The sequence below is a fragment of the Poeciliopsis prolifica genome, unplaced genomic scaffold (assembly GCF_027474105.1).
Source record: "Poeciliopsis prolifica strain line A6 unplaced genomic scaffold, Auburn_PproV2 SCAFFOLD058, whole genome shotgun sequence".
Taxonomy (NCBI): domain Eukaryota; kingdom Metazoa; phylum Chordata; class Actinopteri; order Cyprinodontiformes; family Poeciliidae; genus Poeciliopsis; species Poeciliopsis prolifica.
In genome coordinates this window covers 1,538,958-1,555,207 of record NW_026562433.1, presented here as the reverse complement: position 1 = coordinate 1,555,207, position 16,250 = coordinate 1,538,958, and the positions used below count along the sequence as shown (strand labels likewise).

Below are 16,250 nucleotides of genomic sequence, written 5' to 3'. Positions count from 1 at the left end.
TCCAAATAGACCCTTAATACCCTCAAATGAACGAATTGTTTTTTATTCATAATAGAGGTACGTACATTTCTTACTGGAAAGGCTGTAATAATTAGAAGAGTTTCCACCAGAACCTCGACCGGCCTGGAGAACCCGGGTTTAGTAGGTGGAGCTCACCGAGAAACACACCAGGCTGTGTTAGTGAAACCAACGGGAGTTGGCTGCGCGGCTTTTTCCAAACTGACCTTTTAAAGCTGGCACAGAGGAAGCCATGTACCCTGAGGTGTGACCAATGCCGGGTTATGTAATAACAGATCTGTTCATGCATTTTAGCAGGAACGAGGCAACTTTGGATGCTAAGGTTGGCCTCTTGGAGTCACTCTGAGATTTGGGTATTTTGTTTTTCTATTGCATAATGCATAATGGTGTTGCTTTATTTCTTGTTTTGTATCAACCGTACATCTGCATGTACACAATTCTGCTTCCAAAGATTCAGCGTCTGACTTTTTGGATTTTTTTTATTTCGACGAATCAAATTGCTCGTTCTTCAATTAGTCATATTAAGTAGACAAATGCCTTGTGACATGCGCCAAGTTTTTACAGAACATGCAAAGTCTTTAGAAAAAGACTCCAGGGCAGGATTCAAACCCAGGACCCTCAGTGCATTTGTAATCACTGCAATTTGTCAACAGTGGTGTTTGGTGCATGACGAGTACCTGGGGCCAGACCCCCAATTTTGCCCTCTCCACCCACCGAACCACAAACAGCCAAACACAAGTCTGGATCCTGACAATTTATATATATATATATATATATATATATATATATATATATATATATATATATATATATATATTTTTTTTTTTTTTTTTTTTTTTTACGGTGCATCTTATCAGAAACTGATCTGTTTATAGTTGTGTTGTAAAAAAAAAAAATACATCAAACGCTGACAAGAAAGCATGAGGATGAGCATACTATTACATTTTTTTAAATTATTTTAAAGCCTCTGCAGACTTGAAAACGAAAATTAATGAGATAAAATTCACACTTATAATGCATGACTGACTCCGCTGAGTCAGGAAACCCCCGCTGACTGTAGGTGGATCTGTTTCCATTGCTTCACAATTGCTCTCCATTTATAGCGTTCGGATTATTCTGAGTGTGTCAGGATAAATGAGGCGTTTAGCAACATGGTGATAAAGTTCATGTTAGAAACCTGCAACTTACAATTGGATCAATTCAGAACAGTCTTTAACACCCTTTCCTGCAATCTTAAGAAAGTTTCCTTCTCCATGTCACACTTTGCGAATATGAATCTATTCATGTTCTGAACTGTTTTCTGTTCTTGACTGTGGGAAGGCGGAAGAAGAAGAGCAAAATGTTTGACTCCTACGTAAGATCTCTAGACAGAGCAGAGACGCGGATTGGAAGAAAGAGTTGGGGACAAAAGTCCAAGTTGGGATTGGAGACAAAATCCTTTCAGGCATTCCACAGATTGGGAAGTTAGTTTGAGAAAACAAACAAACTTATCCAAACGCTGCGGGCGGTGGGCGCACATCCAAAAGCCAAAGAACAAAACAGGGTCGAAAACAATGAGGACTTACACTGGGAGAATAATGGGAAACTCAAAGATGGACAAAGATAACGGAAAATAAACCAAAAATAAAAACCCACAAGTGAGAACAGACTGTATTCAGGTCGCAGAGGCTGAGCTCCACTTCTGCTCTGTGACGCTGAAGAGGCTCCGGTTTGGACGTTTTTGGCCTTTTTACTCGTGGAAACGTGGCTCCGTGACTCCAACACATCAGAACCACAGCTAAGTTACTTAGCCACGAAACATTAGGCGCTTTGATACATGTCCTTCTCAGAAATGTATCAAAACACTTAAACGACCAAGAAGCGTACACTGATACTCTGTGGTTATGTGTCAACGTACAAAATGTTCTTTTAATAATTAGAAAATTGAGGCTGTTCAGAGCAGAGCTTCGAAGCAACTGGATTTGAAAGAAATTGACCCAGAGCTTTCTGTTATGTTTCTCGTTCTGATGCAACTCTTCAGAGGGACAAGTGGACAAGAAGAGGCAGCAGAACAGAACAGCACTGACAAGGCCGCAAACACCAACATGTGTTCAACCCCACAAAACGGGACGTTCCTCATGCTTATGTCAGAAAAGTCACAAAAGGCCTCGGCTCGACGCCTCCTCAAAAGCTCACTAGTGGCACATGAACAACTTGATCAGTGGGTAACGTACGAGAAAGCATAATCTCCAGCTAACTTGATCTGGAGCCATCTACAGCAAACCCAAAGCGTCACCACGTAATCTCAGTTTCAGAAAAGCAAAAGTATTCCAGAGGTTTACGGATGCAACGCTTTCCTCCAACGTTAATGGAGGCAACGAGGGAATGAGGAGACGCTGGAAATTACGCTGCGTTTGGACGCAAGCGATCGTTTTCTCTGAGATTTCTAGCATTGTCACACTGTGTGTAGGCCGGTAAAAGACCCCGCTGATTCTTGCTCACACTCCACTGACTAATATTGGCCACAGTGTCTCCGCTCCGAGCCGCCTCCGAGGCCCCCGTCTGCGTCTGTAAAAACAGTCAGGGGCGTCTCACGCACGTCATCAGCGGAGCCAGAGAGGCCGCTGATGAAAAGGGTGGCAACGTTCTGCTTTTTCTGCATGAAAGGAACCATTAGTCAGTCTTAAAGAGACACACCTCTGGGGCTATTGATAGCCACACAGGCTCTCTTTTTCTTTTTTTTTTTTTCTACGTTGAAAGCTGACCACCAAGCATTTTGAGGTGAGCCCAGAAAAAAAATACAAAATAAAAAAAACAAAATTCCCCCTCTCTCTGCTCATTTCCTCCCCGCCCTGGACTCTGCAGAAAGCCGTGGACTGTGACAAATAGCTCACTGGGGTTATTTTTAGCTTCAGGCGTCCAGAGCCTCCTATTTATGCTCCAACATGTGCCCAGAATCGGCACATCGCGAGGGAAAGCAGTGAGGTAGACATGTTAGTGAGACAGTTAGTGCACTGAACCGCAACCAGGTTAGCAGGCCTGATGGCGTCAGACGTATCCGAACTGTGAATCAGCTTTTAATGATTTGGCTGCAGCAGATTTCACACACCAGAGTCTGCTTTCTCTGTAAAATGTCTGCCTTCTCCGAGATTTCACACCACACTTTGATGGAATAATCACACAGGGAAAGTGAGCTTTGGTGTTTCAATGAACAAAAAATTACAATTTAGAAAGAAAACACAGTTCATTGGTTGTTTAGATTGCTGTTTTTTAAAATTAAACCAAATCGTGTCATCTTACTTTTTAATCAGTGATGTATAGTTACATTTCAGATGGTATAGAAATGATGTTTATTTTTGTTTTCCATGAGCAAACTTGCGTAATATTACAGATAAGGTCAACCTTTGATGAAGAATGGAGGATACAGAGTTTGTTTCAGTGATTACATAAGATAGCTACAAAATTGTAAAAAAAAAAAAATGACTCGCATGTTACTTGTTAAAAACACACTTAAAAAAAAAGGAACAGTACCAAGCTGTTCTGTACAATTATTGAGACAAGCATGCAACACATTCAGTTTCATAAATTAGAACATGATCTTTCTTTGAGTTCATGCAATAAAACATGTATTTCTTTATCCCTCAGCTCAAACTTAAACTTGTCATCAAAGCTGACTGACAAAAACACTAAAATCTGAAAAAGGGGAGTCAAGTTCCCTCTTAGTTGTAAGTTGACTCGTTTCTGATGTGAACAGAACCGTATTTTAATCCTATGCTGATGAATTGGTCAACAAGTAATGACTGACAAACATTTTCTGACTTTGGATCTCATGGAAGAAAGTCATGAATGTTCATGTTGATGGAAAACTCTATCCGTGAATGATCACAGTTTTTTCAATCATCTAAATTCACATGACCGATTTCTGGGGAAAGAAAACAACATTGGAACAACATCCTCATTCTGTCCCTGTGTGGTGAAGAACCCGCCACGAAAAGTCAAGACCTATAAACTATAAACATTATAGCATGAACTAAGTGGACAAAATGTTTTCGTTCAAGCAGCAGACGGCTCACAGTTCCTCTAGCGTGTCTCTGGAGTCGCTCCTGGTGCTGCTCTTGGATTTGTCTGCAATTGTGTAAAATAATGAGATCATCCTTATTTCTGGTTCTGGGGATTCACAGTTTGATGACATACCCACAATGTTCGTCATCATTCCTGCCGGTTTCACCAAAATAGGACCTCACTTGTGATTAGACCTTTTCTAAAACATTCATACAGTAACGCATGGTGGATTAAAAAAAGCAAAGTATGAGCGATGCTTGAATTTATTCACTGTGAAATACAGAGAAACTCAAAGGAATTTGTTAAACAATGAGTCAATGTCTCAAACTCAGTGCTATATTTGTTTTTACTGTATTGTTGTTGATGAAAATGCAAAAAAATATCATCTTTAACATATATTTATATTTATAATTAGGGCCTAATTCTCAACAAAGGTCTCTGTCATCATATTGCCTCAGAAAACAAGCTGCTGTTGTCAACACTAGATTTGGCCACTGCGCCCCCTAAAGGCAATAAACGTTACTGTCCTTACAGAGACAGTAAAGACTTAAATTAGAGGTAAAATGAGGTTCTATGAGTTCTTTGAGTTAGCACCTCGCCTGCAGCGTATAACTCCTCTGGTGTCTTCATCCAGTGTAAATCTGGATTAACTGGATCTGTCAGATGAAGCTAACTTTCTAATCCGAGTACGGCTTTAATCTGACAGGGAATCTGGAGAGACCTGTAGATTAGGATGATGGGAACGAGATCTTTCAGCCTCAGATATTTGACATCATCATCTATTCTCAAAATACCTGAAATTTGAAAGAAAAAAATATACATAATGAAGGGATTGCCTGGTGTAATGCTACTAATTACCATGAATATTTTGACATGCAATCTTCAATAAAATGTACAAAAAAATTTTTTTTGACGTTAATGATTGTTTTACATGCTTCAATATTCTTTTGAGAGATGTTTGCCACATACAGTTTTCAGTCTATGTCTGCCAGGTGTGGGGATGCTACTGGGGTCAACTGAATGTGACCTGAGTTAAGCTGTAAACCGTTTCCAAGTGGAGGAAACTCAAGAGAACCAGCAGCGTGATAAAAAAAAAATACATATAAAAACAGAGACTAAGAACAACAGACGACAGGAAGAGCAAGTTTATGACATAATACTGGACAGTTATTAAAAATAGCATACTCTGACTCGAGAAAATATGAAACCTCTTTTCTTTTTTCTTCGATGAGTTAAACCGGGCCGCAGCACCACCTAGAGGATCAACGTGAGCACTGCAAGAGAAATTGGTATTGAGGTGGTTTCATTAATTATTATTATTATTATTATTATTATTATTATTATTATTATTATTATTATTATGTTGTTGTTGTTGTTGTTGTTGTTGCCCTTGAAACTATTTCCTTTACTGTTTTACTTTAGGACAAATGAACCGCCTGATAATAAAGGTTGAAGCAGGAGCAGGGACCCACTGCGTGTTGTTTCATTAATGTAGAAGAAGAAGAAGAAGAAGAAGAAGAAGAAGAAGAAGAAGTAGATCTAGTTCTGACGAGGTACGAGCATCTTTTAGTGTGAAAGCAGCGGCTGCTTCTTCCTCCTTCCACGGGGGGCGGGGAGGGCGCTACCGGTTCAGTCTCCAGCCTGTTCTGGGAGGTCGAGCGGTGGACTGCGGCTCACAGTCAAACTCTTCCCAGTTGAATCCCTCCTGAGCAGCAGCAGCAGCAGCAGCTTCATCATCCGTCTTGCGGACATGGACTTCTCCATCAGAGCGGCGAACGTGGAGGACTGCAAGGACATCGCGCGGATGATCCGGGTGAGCGAGACACGTGCGCACGTGCGGCGTGATTACTCCGGGCTTACGTCAGAGAAAGCCGGTGATGTTGCTTTTATGAAGCTCGTGGATGCTTTTCTCTTTGGAACTGTGGGGTTTTGTTGCCAGCAGGCTTCACGCGAAAGACCCGAAAAAAAGGCGCGCGTGGTGACGTAAACTGACGCAAACATTTGTTTCCCCTTCCCAGGAGCTGGCAGAGTACGAGAAGGTGGCCGATCAGATTAAAGTCACACAGAGAGGTAATTATATCAATTAAACTGACAGCCATCTTTTTTTTTTTTTTACATAATTGGTGCATGAAAGAGTGTCCCTCGTTAAATCAAAAATAATTTAATTTAAAAAAAAGACTCCTGTGAATGTCTAGTTATCAACCAATAAGAAGAGAATACACGCAAAGTTATAATTGATCAAAATAAGAGAATTATTCATCCAGATACTGACATTGTTTGCTGTCACAGGTCACGTGGTGTTTCTCCATCTAGTGGAAATGACTGAACTGTCTGCTGTCAATATTAATGTGGAGTATTAATATTATGAGCAGCTGGAGTATTTAGCAGTGAAGGAAATGACTGATGGAAAGCCATAAAACTGATCTGTTACAAACCCATCGTCCATCTTGGTGAACTCTATGTAAACAGAGGCTTTATCTGCATTTTTATTTAGCATGTAAATAAAAATATATGCTAAAAACCAATAAAACAGGGAAGTGAGTTATAATTTCCCTTCTACTTTATGAGTTTCATACAAAGTTTCTGATTGGAACGTGACAAACTGTATAAACGGCATGAACACGTTTTCAAGGTGCTGCGTCCTTTTTTATCTCACGACAGCAACGCTGGATATTTAAAATAGTGGCGAAAAGCAGCAGGATTTAATGCCCTTCGTTTGAGAAAGCACAATCGCAGATTCCTCACATTCAGGCTTCTCTTTGTCAACTTTTCCCAGACTTGGAGCAAGACGGCTTCTCCAAGAACCCGTTCTTTCACGGCATCGTTGCCGAGGTGCCGGAACAGCACAGAACCAAAGAAGGTGAGAACAAGTGTCGGCGAATCGCAGAGCCCCATTTTCTCGGCACTCCTCATGTCAGTGTTTGTTAGTGGTCACGTGTTGCCTAATGTAGCAGGATGCTGCTGATGCGTCCTCTCCCTTCATTCACCTCTTACGTAATAAAGCTGATGCACTGCTTCCTCCGTGTGCAGTAATCAGCTCGTTAGTACATGCTCCGTTGCTCAGCTCGACCTTTTTCCACGCAGTCACCTCTGATCTCCCTCCGCTGGACTCAGACGTCTGACTGCACAGTCAGGAGCGGCGTCATGGTTCTGCAAGACTCCCAACACAGACACTGTTGAACACACATACAGTCCTTGGAAGAAGAAAGTACGCCCTCTGTTTGACCCTGACGTTTTAACGTGTGAAGGATCGACACCAGGGATGTTCAAAATGCGGCCCGGGGGCCATTTGTGGACAGATTTTAGTGGGCCCCCAGGTCACCGATGTACAATTAAAGAACGGTGCATGTTTGGTCCAAGGCAGAAAACGTTTTACTGACAAAGTCTTTTTAGAATAGGTTCCACACAAAGCATTCATCTTTGCTTTCTTATTATTTTATTTATTTATTTTGGCATTTTATTGATTTACAAACTAAATGCTGCAAAAGTTCACAAACAAATAGCAACTCAGATCCTGTTCATGTATAATCTAGACATAGCAGATTATACTGGGTTATTAAAATGATCTGATGTTCTTATTAAACAGAGATGACGCCAAAATGGAAATGCTTGTAAAAGACTTAGTGTATCCACCCAAAACACTAGACATGTACTAACCCCTATTGACAGTGGGTTAGTGAATGTGATTTTACAAACATCTCTGCAACACAGCAGAAATCTGCTGTGTTGTTGAATTTTGAATTTTTCATGGAAATCTCAAGAAATCCTCTTATAAGGATAGCTGGAAGCAGAAAGGGGTTGATATAAAGCTCGATATCGGGGGCTTGGTTAATTAAGAATAAGGGGAAATAAGAGAGCAGAGTGTGAATGTAAATAAATTCCTGAACACGTCTAACGGTCACCGTTTCGCTTTCAGGACATACGAAGATCGGCTATGCACTTTACTTCTACTCCTACAGCTCCTGGACAGGAAGAGCCGTTTACATGGAGGACTTGTACGTGATGCCAGATTTTCGAGGTAAATAATTTTCTTCATTGACTGTTGTTGTTAATATAGTCATGTGCATCGATATATCTTAATTTTGATCTTTGTCTGTTCAGGAAAGGGAATTGGAAAAGCACTTATGAGCAAGGTAGCACAGGTGAGCAACATCGGCGCATCGTTAAAAAAATAAACATGTAAAAAAAAGGCGCTAATGTTTAGCTGATGTCTTTTGGTGTCCAACAGCTGGGTCTGGCCGCTGGATGCAACCAGCTCAACTTCACGGTTCTGGACTGGAACAAGTCGTCCATGGACTTTTACCTCAGCCAGGGCTGCTTCGATGTCACGGATAAAATGGGCTACCACTGCATGCGCTGCGAGGGTGAGGCTCTGGAGCGCCTGGCTCAACCTTAACCTGACGCTGCGACCTTTGAAAACCTGGAAGTCAGTCCAGGCAATGCAGAGCTCCACTTTACGGCCGATTGTTTAAAATGTCATGATGGTTTATAAATCGGTGACTTTTTCTTGCCAAACCTTTTGAACCTTAAGTTATTAATTATTTGTCCGTCGGACCTTAAAGCCATTTTACCGCTCGGTTTACCCGTGAAAATTATGCAAAAATGATCCAAATGAAGTTTTTTCATTATTTTGTATTGATAACAATAGAAATCAGGGTAGCCATTTTAAAGATTTCATCCCACAACTATATTTTTACGGTAGTTTTAGGTAGAAAATCTGTGTTCTCCACATTATACGCTCTTAAAGCTACACAGCAATACTTGGAAGTTATTGGCAGAATAATCCATCACAAACCAATACAATAGATTTGATGTAAAATCAGTTTCATTGAAAAGTGTGGGTGAACGCTTATATGCACAAAAAAAACAAGGTTTCTAGATGCAAAATCACATTTAATGCCACGGGAAGAAAAGGTAAGACTTCATTTGATGGAGTGTGCATGAGATTGGCATGTTCATAACATGTGTTACGAACATGAAGGAGTCGTCATGAATGCTTATGACTGTTGTCATGAAGTGTTGTTTGGTAATTAATGACACCTTTGATGCAAAGTTGACCAATTTAACGGACTTTTAATACAACTTGTAAAGCAACTTTGCATTAAAGGCGTCATTATTTACCAATTGACACTTCATGACAACAGTCGTAAGCATTCATGAAGACTTCTTCATATTCATAACAGATGTTATATCGTGTTTATGACACTGTCATGTCAGTCTCATGCACACCCCAGCAAATACAGTGATACGGAGAAAGGTATCCTTGTCCTTGAGTACAGTGATGGAGAATAAAAACTAAGTACATTGTTTCGTTGACGCCGAGTTTACGAGCAGAGGCTCCTGTACTACCAGATCGATACTCCTCAACTTAAAAGGAGTTTTGATCTGGTAGTACAGATCGATACCCCCTCATTTTTTGTTTCTATGATGAGGAAAACATTTCTCCGTCCTGCCTGCTGCTAGCATGTGCTGGTTCTAAATGAAAATCACCCAGTTTCTTCTTAGATTTCCAATTGACTTCCAATGATTCACTTCCTGCTGAAGAGCCCCCTGGTGGTTGAGGAAAAATCTACAGCAAAGCCGCACCGGGTTATTAGCCATGTGGGAAAAAAGTAGCGGCTTTTAATCCAAAAAATACAGTACTTAGTTTTTCATGACTGTTTTGAAGGCTTCTGATTTTTTTGTCTCCACCTGACAAGCTAGTGGATTTAACATCAGCTTACTAGCCGATTACATCTCGCCTCCTCCTTGTATGCACACTGTGTCAACTAAAATGAATTTAACTAAAAATCCAAAAGCGTTCAACACATCCTGAAAGAGATTTTATCCTTCGCTATTGTCCCAACATCTGGATTAATCACCATAAATCTAAATCCCTCTGCTTTAGAAATGTACTCAAGCTAAATGGGATTGATTTTAGAGCAACCATTTAGCACCGCATTACTTATTAAAATGATTAAATTATGCATGAATATAAAAGCACAAAGACTTTGCAGAGAGCCACTGCTCATTTTGTCAAACACTATGTCACCTCAAACGAGAGAGCCGAACGTTTTAGAAATAAAAAAAATGTTTAAAAAAGCTGCTCTAAAATAACTGTGCTGCGTTTTTATGTGTTAATAGACCGTAAAGTCATTATGGTGAACCATTACTGCCATTTCCTCGGTTGAACTCCTTAATAGTTGCCCACTGCTGTTGTTGTGGGCCGGTAATTGGCAGTGTTGGTGTTCATAGTTGTCACTTGGCAGCAGAGCTGCTGGAAAACCCTCACCTGAAGGGCAAAACAACAAACAGCACTAATCTGCCCTCCAGCCATCCTCTCAAAATTCAGCTTTCAGATCCACAAATCAACACAAACAGAGGTCTGGAGGGAGCATTTAAAGGATTCCTGTGCAAAAAAAAAACCTTGCCGTTTAGTGTAAATGCAGTTTATGTTTTTTTATTATTATTATTATTATTATTGTTTAGGCTTTTATTTTTTGTACTAAAATGTTTTGATGAAGTGTTTATATAGGTACAGTTTTATGCCATGAAGCTTGTTTACTGAGTTTATGGTTTGCTGCTAATGTTAGCTCCTTTAATCTTTTACTCGTTTACGTGTTGGTGATTGAAAAAGTACGCGGTCGTTTTAGGGCGCGACATTAATGTGCCAGATCAATGCTACTGTAAATAAATCGTATGTGTTGGAGACGCACCAAAAATTAACCGGCTAAAGTGACACCTGGAAAAGCTGAAGATGCTTAATTGGCTCACCTGGCGAAGATTTTAAATGGCAGCGATGCTAAAATTCACATAATGGCGGAGATTTTGTGTAATTATAATAAAAGGCAAAAGTGAGATAACCGACATTATAATTTTCAGTAATATTGACATAGTTATGTGGGGATTTTTTTTTGGCTATCTTGCACCCCTCATCCAGATTAAATGTACTTTTAAAAACTGACAGCCTGGCAGCGTTGAAACATGAGAAATTTAAATACGAGGAAATATTTCATTTCCCTTTGGGATCAATAACGTATCTTTGAATTCTCTGAACGCCGAAGTGGAGCTCTGAGAAAGACTCAGCCTCTTTCAGCGATCCAGAGTCTTCAGTGTTTGTAGTTTGTCTGGATATCTCAGTTTTCCTTGAGACGTCAAGGAAAACCGAGATGAAAGGCGTCTCGACTTTGATGCAGGTGGAAACTTTCTCTTTCTCTGCGGTTTTCCCTGCTGTACACAAACTCTCCGTTGTTGGCTGCCGCTATAAAGCGACTACTTTGCCGACCAAAGACGGTCAAATGCCTGAAAACTACGACTACTTGGGTATTAAGCTCTGGCTGACAGCTAAAGTTTTCCATCCTGCCTCTGCTGTCGTTCGACTCGGTCCTGATTGGATAAAAACCGAGCGAGATCAGAGGCTTTTTTTTTTAAATTAGGCTTTCTGAAGGAGCGCCGAACCTCCTTCTGTCCGTCGGCTGGCCAAAAGACGGCTGCTTCACGCTTCCATTGCTCACCGCACTAATTTGGCTGCTTGGCAATATTTCCAGTCGTAAAAATGTTGTTTAGTTATGTTGTCCAAACTAGACCACCCATCGGTCTTATTAACATAGATTTGGTTTTACGGTATTCTAAGCCTCGTGATGAATCCTGCAGATAACTCTTCCCAATCAAGGTGGGATTTGGGGGGAGGAAAGTCCAAAAACAGGACGCCAGTTCCTACAGAGGTGTGTATGTGTTACACACCTCTTAACTCATCTGCTGCTAAGCCAGAGGATGATGGGTCTACTGTTTGACCACAGTCGATATTGTGTGCTCACTCCGTCGCGTTCTTTGTGCACTGAAGGAATCGTTTAGAGCTCAAAGCTTCTCCTATGCAGCCAAACTCGGGGTGCAGCTTTCAGGGAAATGGATGAAGCCCAAATTCAAACCAAAACAATCCACTCAGTGGAATTTGGAGTGGGGGAAAGGGGTGCTGCAAAAAAAAAAAAAAAAAAAACCCATAAAGCTTGAAAAGTGGGCTGGTTGCACAACTTTAAGCTTGTCATGTTTAAATGAAAGTGGCATTATTCTGGTCTGAACCACGAGTTTTTCTCTCTTTTCTTTTTTGTCAGGTCTTCTGCAGTTTAATGAAAATATGCTAAGTTTTATTTGCATTGTTTCTGTTCCACTCAGACAAGTAAAAACCACTGACCCTTCTTTGCAACGTTTGCATTTTGGCATGGAAATGTGTCCTGGAATGCGTTTCATAGGCCATTATTCTGCTGCTGCAAACTGCAAGGCGCAAAGACCGAGCGAGCGCGAGAGATTTGGATTCTTTTACAGCGTGCAACTTCCCGTCAACGAGAGTGCAAATTATACAAATACATAAAAAAGAAAAAAAAATCCAGCCCAATTTAAAAATCACCGTTTCTTCCTAATACACCTGCAATAAATCATCGAGGTGGAAAGTTTCCCGGTGTGTGTTCAGGTTTACGTTGTGTAGCCGTGTGTTTGAGTAATAACTATGCAGTGTATCTGTCAGAATAAGTGGATGAAACGTCTGTGTTTGTGTGTTTCGGCGTTCAGAAAGGACGCCGGCGCGTTGTACCGCCGCTCCAAATTCGGTGTCAAAGCGTCCTCTACATGTAATTTACTGCGTGCAAAATCATTTTAACATACGTTTGATTTAATAATAGCTTAAAGGGAGGGTTGGTGGGAACGTGTGACTAAAGCTGACCGTGCGGCGTTCAGGCTTGAACTGAGTCTTGACTGGGTTTTTGTTTTAGGATACGTCCTGGTGTGAAACACAGAGCATAAAAAACTGAACACACACATATATATATCTATATATGTATATTTTTTCTCCTGAGCCATCAAACTGTTGTGATTTTACAAAAAACACTACATTGTATTCAGTTATGTGAGAAAAAAAATGTTTGTTTCAGAAGTGATAATTTTGCGTGATGAACGGGTCTTGTGATCAGTCTGTGTGTTTATTTCCTGTGTGTGTTGGACGTCTCTGCTCAGTGATCAAAGAAATAAAAATGTTACACACAGCACCTCGGGCTGCGTGTGCTTATAGTTGCTCACTTTGTGTGTTTTTTTTTTTTTTTTTTTTGAGTAGGTGATTTTCTCATTTTGAGAATGTTTTTATTAAAACGTCCAGTAAGTGAAGAAAGCAAATCTTAATAAACATTAATCACATTCGACCTACAGAGGGCACACTAACACCGTCAGTTCCTTCAAACCTCATGTTGTGTTCCTCAGCTTTGATTGCCAAGATTATTAGTTTGCATACAGGAATGTTAATATTATTTTAGAACAGCGTTACAATCTCAAAACTTCAGAAAAAAATCCAGTTTGAGATCAATTTGAATTCAGTTATTCAGTGTGGGGAAAAAATGTTTAGAAAGAATTGTTGACACAATTTTGTTTTCACTTTTTGGCAATTAACACAATTTCTGTGCGACACACTATGGTCAGTCGTGTGACATTGTTTGTTAAATCTTAATTTTTAGTCAGTGACCTTTTGTTTTAAATGTCATGTGACAGACGCATTCTTCAAAATGGGAAAGCCAAAAACAGTTAAATGATCTTCAAAGGTCAAGAAGCGACTACAAAAAAATCTTAAACAACGTTCACACTGCAGGCAAATGCGACAAATGTCCGACTTTGAACAACCTAATTCCTATATACTTTTTTTAACCCCATCCCAATAAATCCAATTTGGGCCACTTCTGCATGAGGAACTAAATTGAAAATGTGCCCAAAAGCTTCCAAATCATCTGCAGTCTGAACTGTGTATCGTTGACGTGAGACGTGCATCATAATTCTGAAAAAGAAGAAGCCAGATGTTGTAAATCCAGGTGTAAATGATGGCAAAACCAAGCAGTGTCGACACTCAGCTGCTTTTTGTCTTGGCGTCCTTCGCCTTGTTCAGATACTGTGACGATACTGTTGGTTCCCGTTGCTCAACTGCAACAATCGATCTGCAGGGAGCCGCTGTGCACATGCGTGTCACTTTGGAGTAGCAAACAGAAGCTGGATTTACTTAGCAGTGTGAAAGACCACGCAAAAAGAAAGTCGGATTTAAGCCAAACAAAAACCCAAATCGGAACTGAGAATCAAAATTTGCTGTTTGAACGAAGCTTAATTACCTAGACGGCCTCGTAACTGAAACAATACTGCTTGAATTGTGATAAACATGGCCGGACCAGGACCAGGACCCAGGTTTACCTCACAAGTTAGAAAACTTCAGACAGTCAAAGAGCCGTTTCTTGGAATCACGGCAGGAAAACCGCGTAACGTGTGGATGGACTGGGACTGAAACCGGAACAGATGGCTTCAGTCTGTAACCCTAAGGCCGACCTTTTCTGCAACTAACTTCAGGTACGTCGGGATGAAGATGTGGGGCGAAAAACGACTTATTTCTACTGTGAAGCACGGTGGAGGATCTGTGATGCTGTGGGGCTGTTTCTTTTCCAAACACACTGGTAACCCTGTCAGAGTCCTTATCGTTTAAATCCCTGAACAAGTTTATCTGAATGAAAATCTAGTGCCATCATTAGCCAGAAAAATGTAAACGACAGCTTAACGGACGAGAACGAATGGCCAAAACAAATGCAAGAGAATTTGCTTGGCGGGATTATTAAACATTTATGTTTCTTTTTCAGCTCCAACCTATTAAAATGTCATGGAAGACTGAGGATGTTAAAGGAAAATAGTAGAGTTGGCAACAAATAACACACAAGTCAGTCCCCAAAGGTTGTTTTTCAATTCAAGTGATTTTGTGACACTTTTGGATCTTTCCTCAGATGCGTGCTTAGAGTAGAGATTCTTCTTTCCGTCTGTTTGATCTCGCTCAAATGAAAGAAAGAAAATCAAATCAAAGACGGCTTGTATCTGAAGCCGTTACGAATTGAATATTGCCCCGTCAAAATAAAACCAGAGGGCCTCAAACTAAACGTTTTTCAAAGGAAGCTTGCTTGAATCTGCTCTTACTGTTTCTGATATTAATCAACTGTTTGTATCTGAAACATGACCCAAAAAAAAAAAGAAAAGAAAATGAGCCAACGCAGGAAGGGAGGAAAAATGCAAAGGATAAAAAAAAAACCTGAAACTGCAGGATATTTTTGGGTAGGGGGGAGAAAAAGGTGAAGGTAATTCATGGTGACTGCACAAGTTTTTCCAATTTTAGTGGTTTCACTGTGAATCCGATGCTGAGGAATCAAATTCTACTTCTGCAGTCAGAAAACGAACCGGTGTTTGGTTTGTCTTTTTCTCTTAGTTAGAGGCGAATCATGAAGCTTCTCAGGGACGTATCAATAAGACCATATAACTTATTACACTTATTTTATTTCATATCTGTTATGGGTTTGTATCTGTATGTGTTTTCCACTGGCGTACTGAAATTATTTACCAGATGTTTATATAACAAAAAGAATCAAATTGAAAGTTCGATTGCAGTTCGCCAGAGGCGTCGTATATGATATGTGGAGGAAAACATACTGTGCACCATCAGCACTGTGAAACACGGTGGTGGCAGTGTTATGATGTGCGAGATGGGAGCTAAAACACAGGAAAATCTTGCGAAAAGCTTTTTTTTCCCTTCTTTTTTCAAAGAGGAATTGGCAAAAATGCAAATTAGACTTGTAACTAAAACGAGTCTTCTTATCTGTGGGTAGTTAACAGACTTACATTAGCTAATTGGGGCTTTTTATTTTTATGCCTCAGAAAGTCCCAAGGGGAAAAACCAAAAAAAACCAAAGCAAAAACAAAAAATTTTTTGGTTATAACGTCACCTGCATACTTCCCCAAATCCTGAAACACAACTCTATGTTAGAACGTGGATTCAAAATAAACACAAGTATTTTAGACGCATCTATCCTTCAGGACTTTTTTTCACCTGTTGACAAAGTGCAGGCCGCACAGCGCCTCTACAGCCGCCTGGCGGCCACAAGCGGCACTGCCTGCCGACACGACTGGCACACATAAATAAGGCAAGTCCCTTGATGAAAGTGATTTGACGGGCAGCGGAAGCTCCTGTGCGTTGTTTTTTTTTTTTTTTTTTTTTTTTTTTTGTCTTTACGCGCACGCCTCTGATGGTGTCACGCAACCCACCCCCCCTCCCCCCATCCGACACAGCGGCGTGTGTGTGCGTGATCAGTCAGTCTGGCTGTCTGTCTAATAGACTGACCCCCCAGCGAGCCGTATAAAGGGAACGCAAGAGCGCT

The 16,250-nt window shown here is 40.6% G+C and overlaps 1 protein-coding gene across 1 annotated transcript; it reads left to right on the top strand.

Annotated features, from left to right (window-relative positions):
• Positions 1-5,559: 5,559 nt before the first annotated feature.
• Positions 5,560-13,098, top strand: LOC129379414 (thialysine N-epsilon-acetyltransferase-like). Its single transcript, XM_055060188.1, has 6 exons — positions 5,560-5,872; positions 6,078-6,129; positions 6,836-6,919; positions 7,976-8,077; positions 8,161-8,201; positions 8,288-13,098. The coding sequence occupies exons 1-6, from the start codon at positions 5,810-5,812 to the stop codon at positions 8,453-8,455; spliced, it is 510 nt and encodes a 169-aa protein (XP_054916163.1). The 5' UTR covers positions 5,560-5,809; the 3' UTR covers positions 8,456-13,098.
• Positions 13,099-16,250: the final 3,152 nt, after the last annotated feature.

Excerpts from the sequence above, each read along its gene's own strand:
- LOC129379414 (XM_055060188.1), top strand. The coding sequence starts at position 5,810 with ATGGACTTCTCCATCAGAGCGGCGAACGTGGAGGACTGCAAGGACATC. Across the intron at positions 6,920-7,975 it reads ACAGCACAGAACCAAAGAAG|GACATACGAAGATCGGCTAT; the intron begins GTGAGAACAAGT and ends TTTCGCTTTCAG. Across the intron at positions 8,078-8,160 it reads CGTGATGCCAGATTTTCGAG|GAAAGGGAATTGGAAAAGCA; the intron begins GTAAATAATTTT and ends TTGTCTGTTCAG.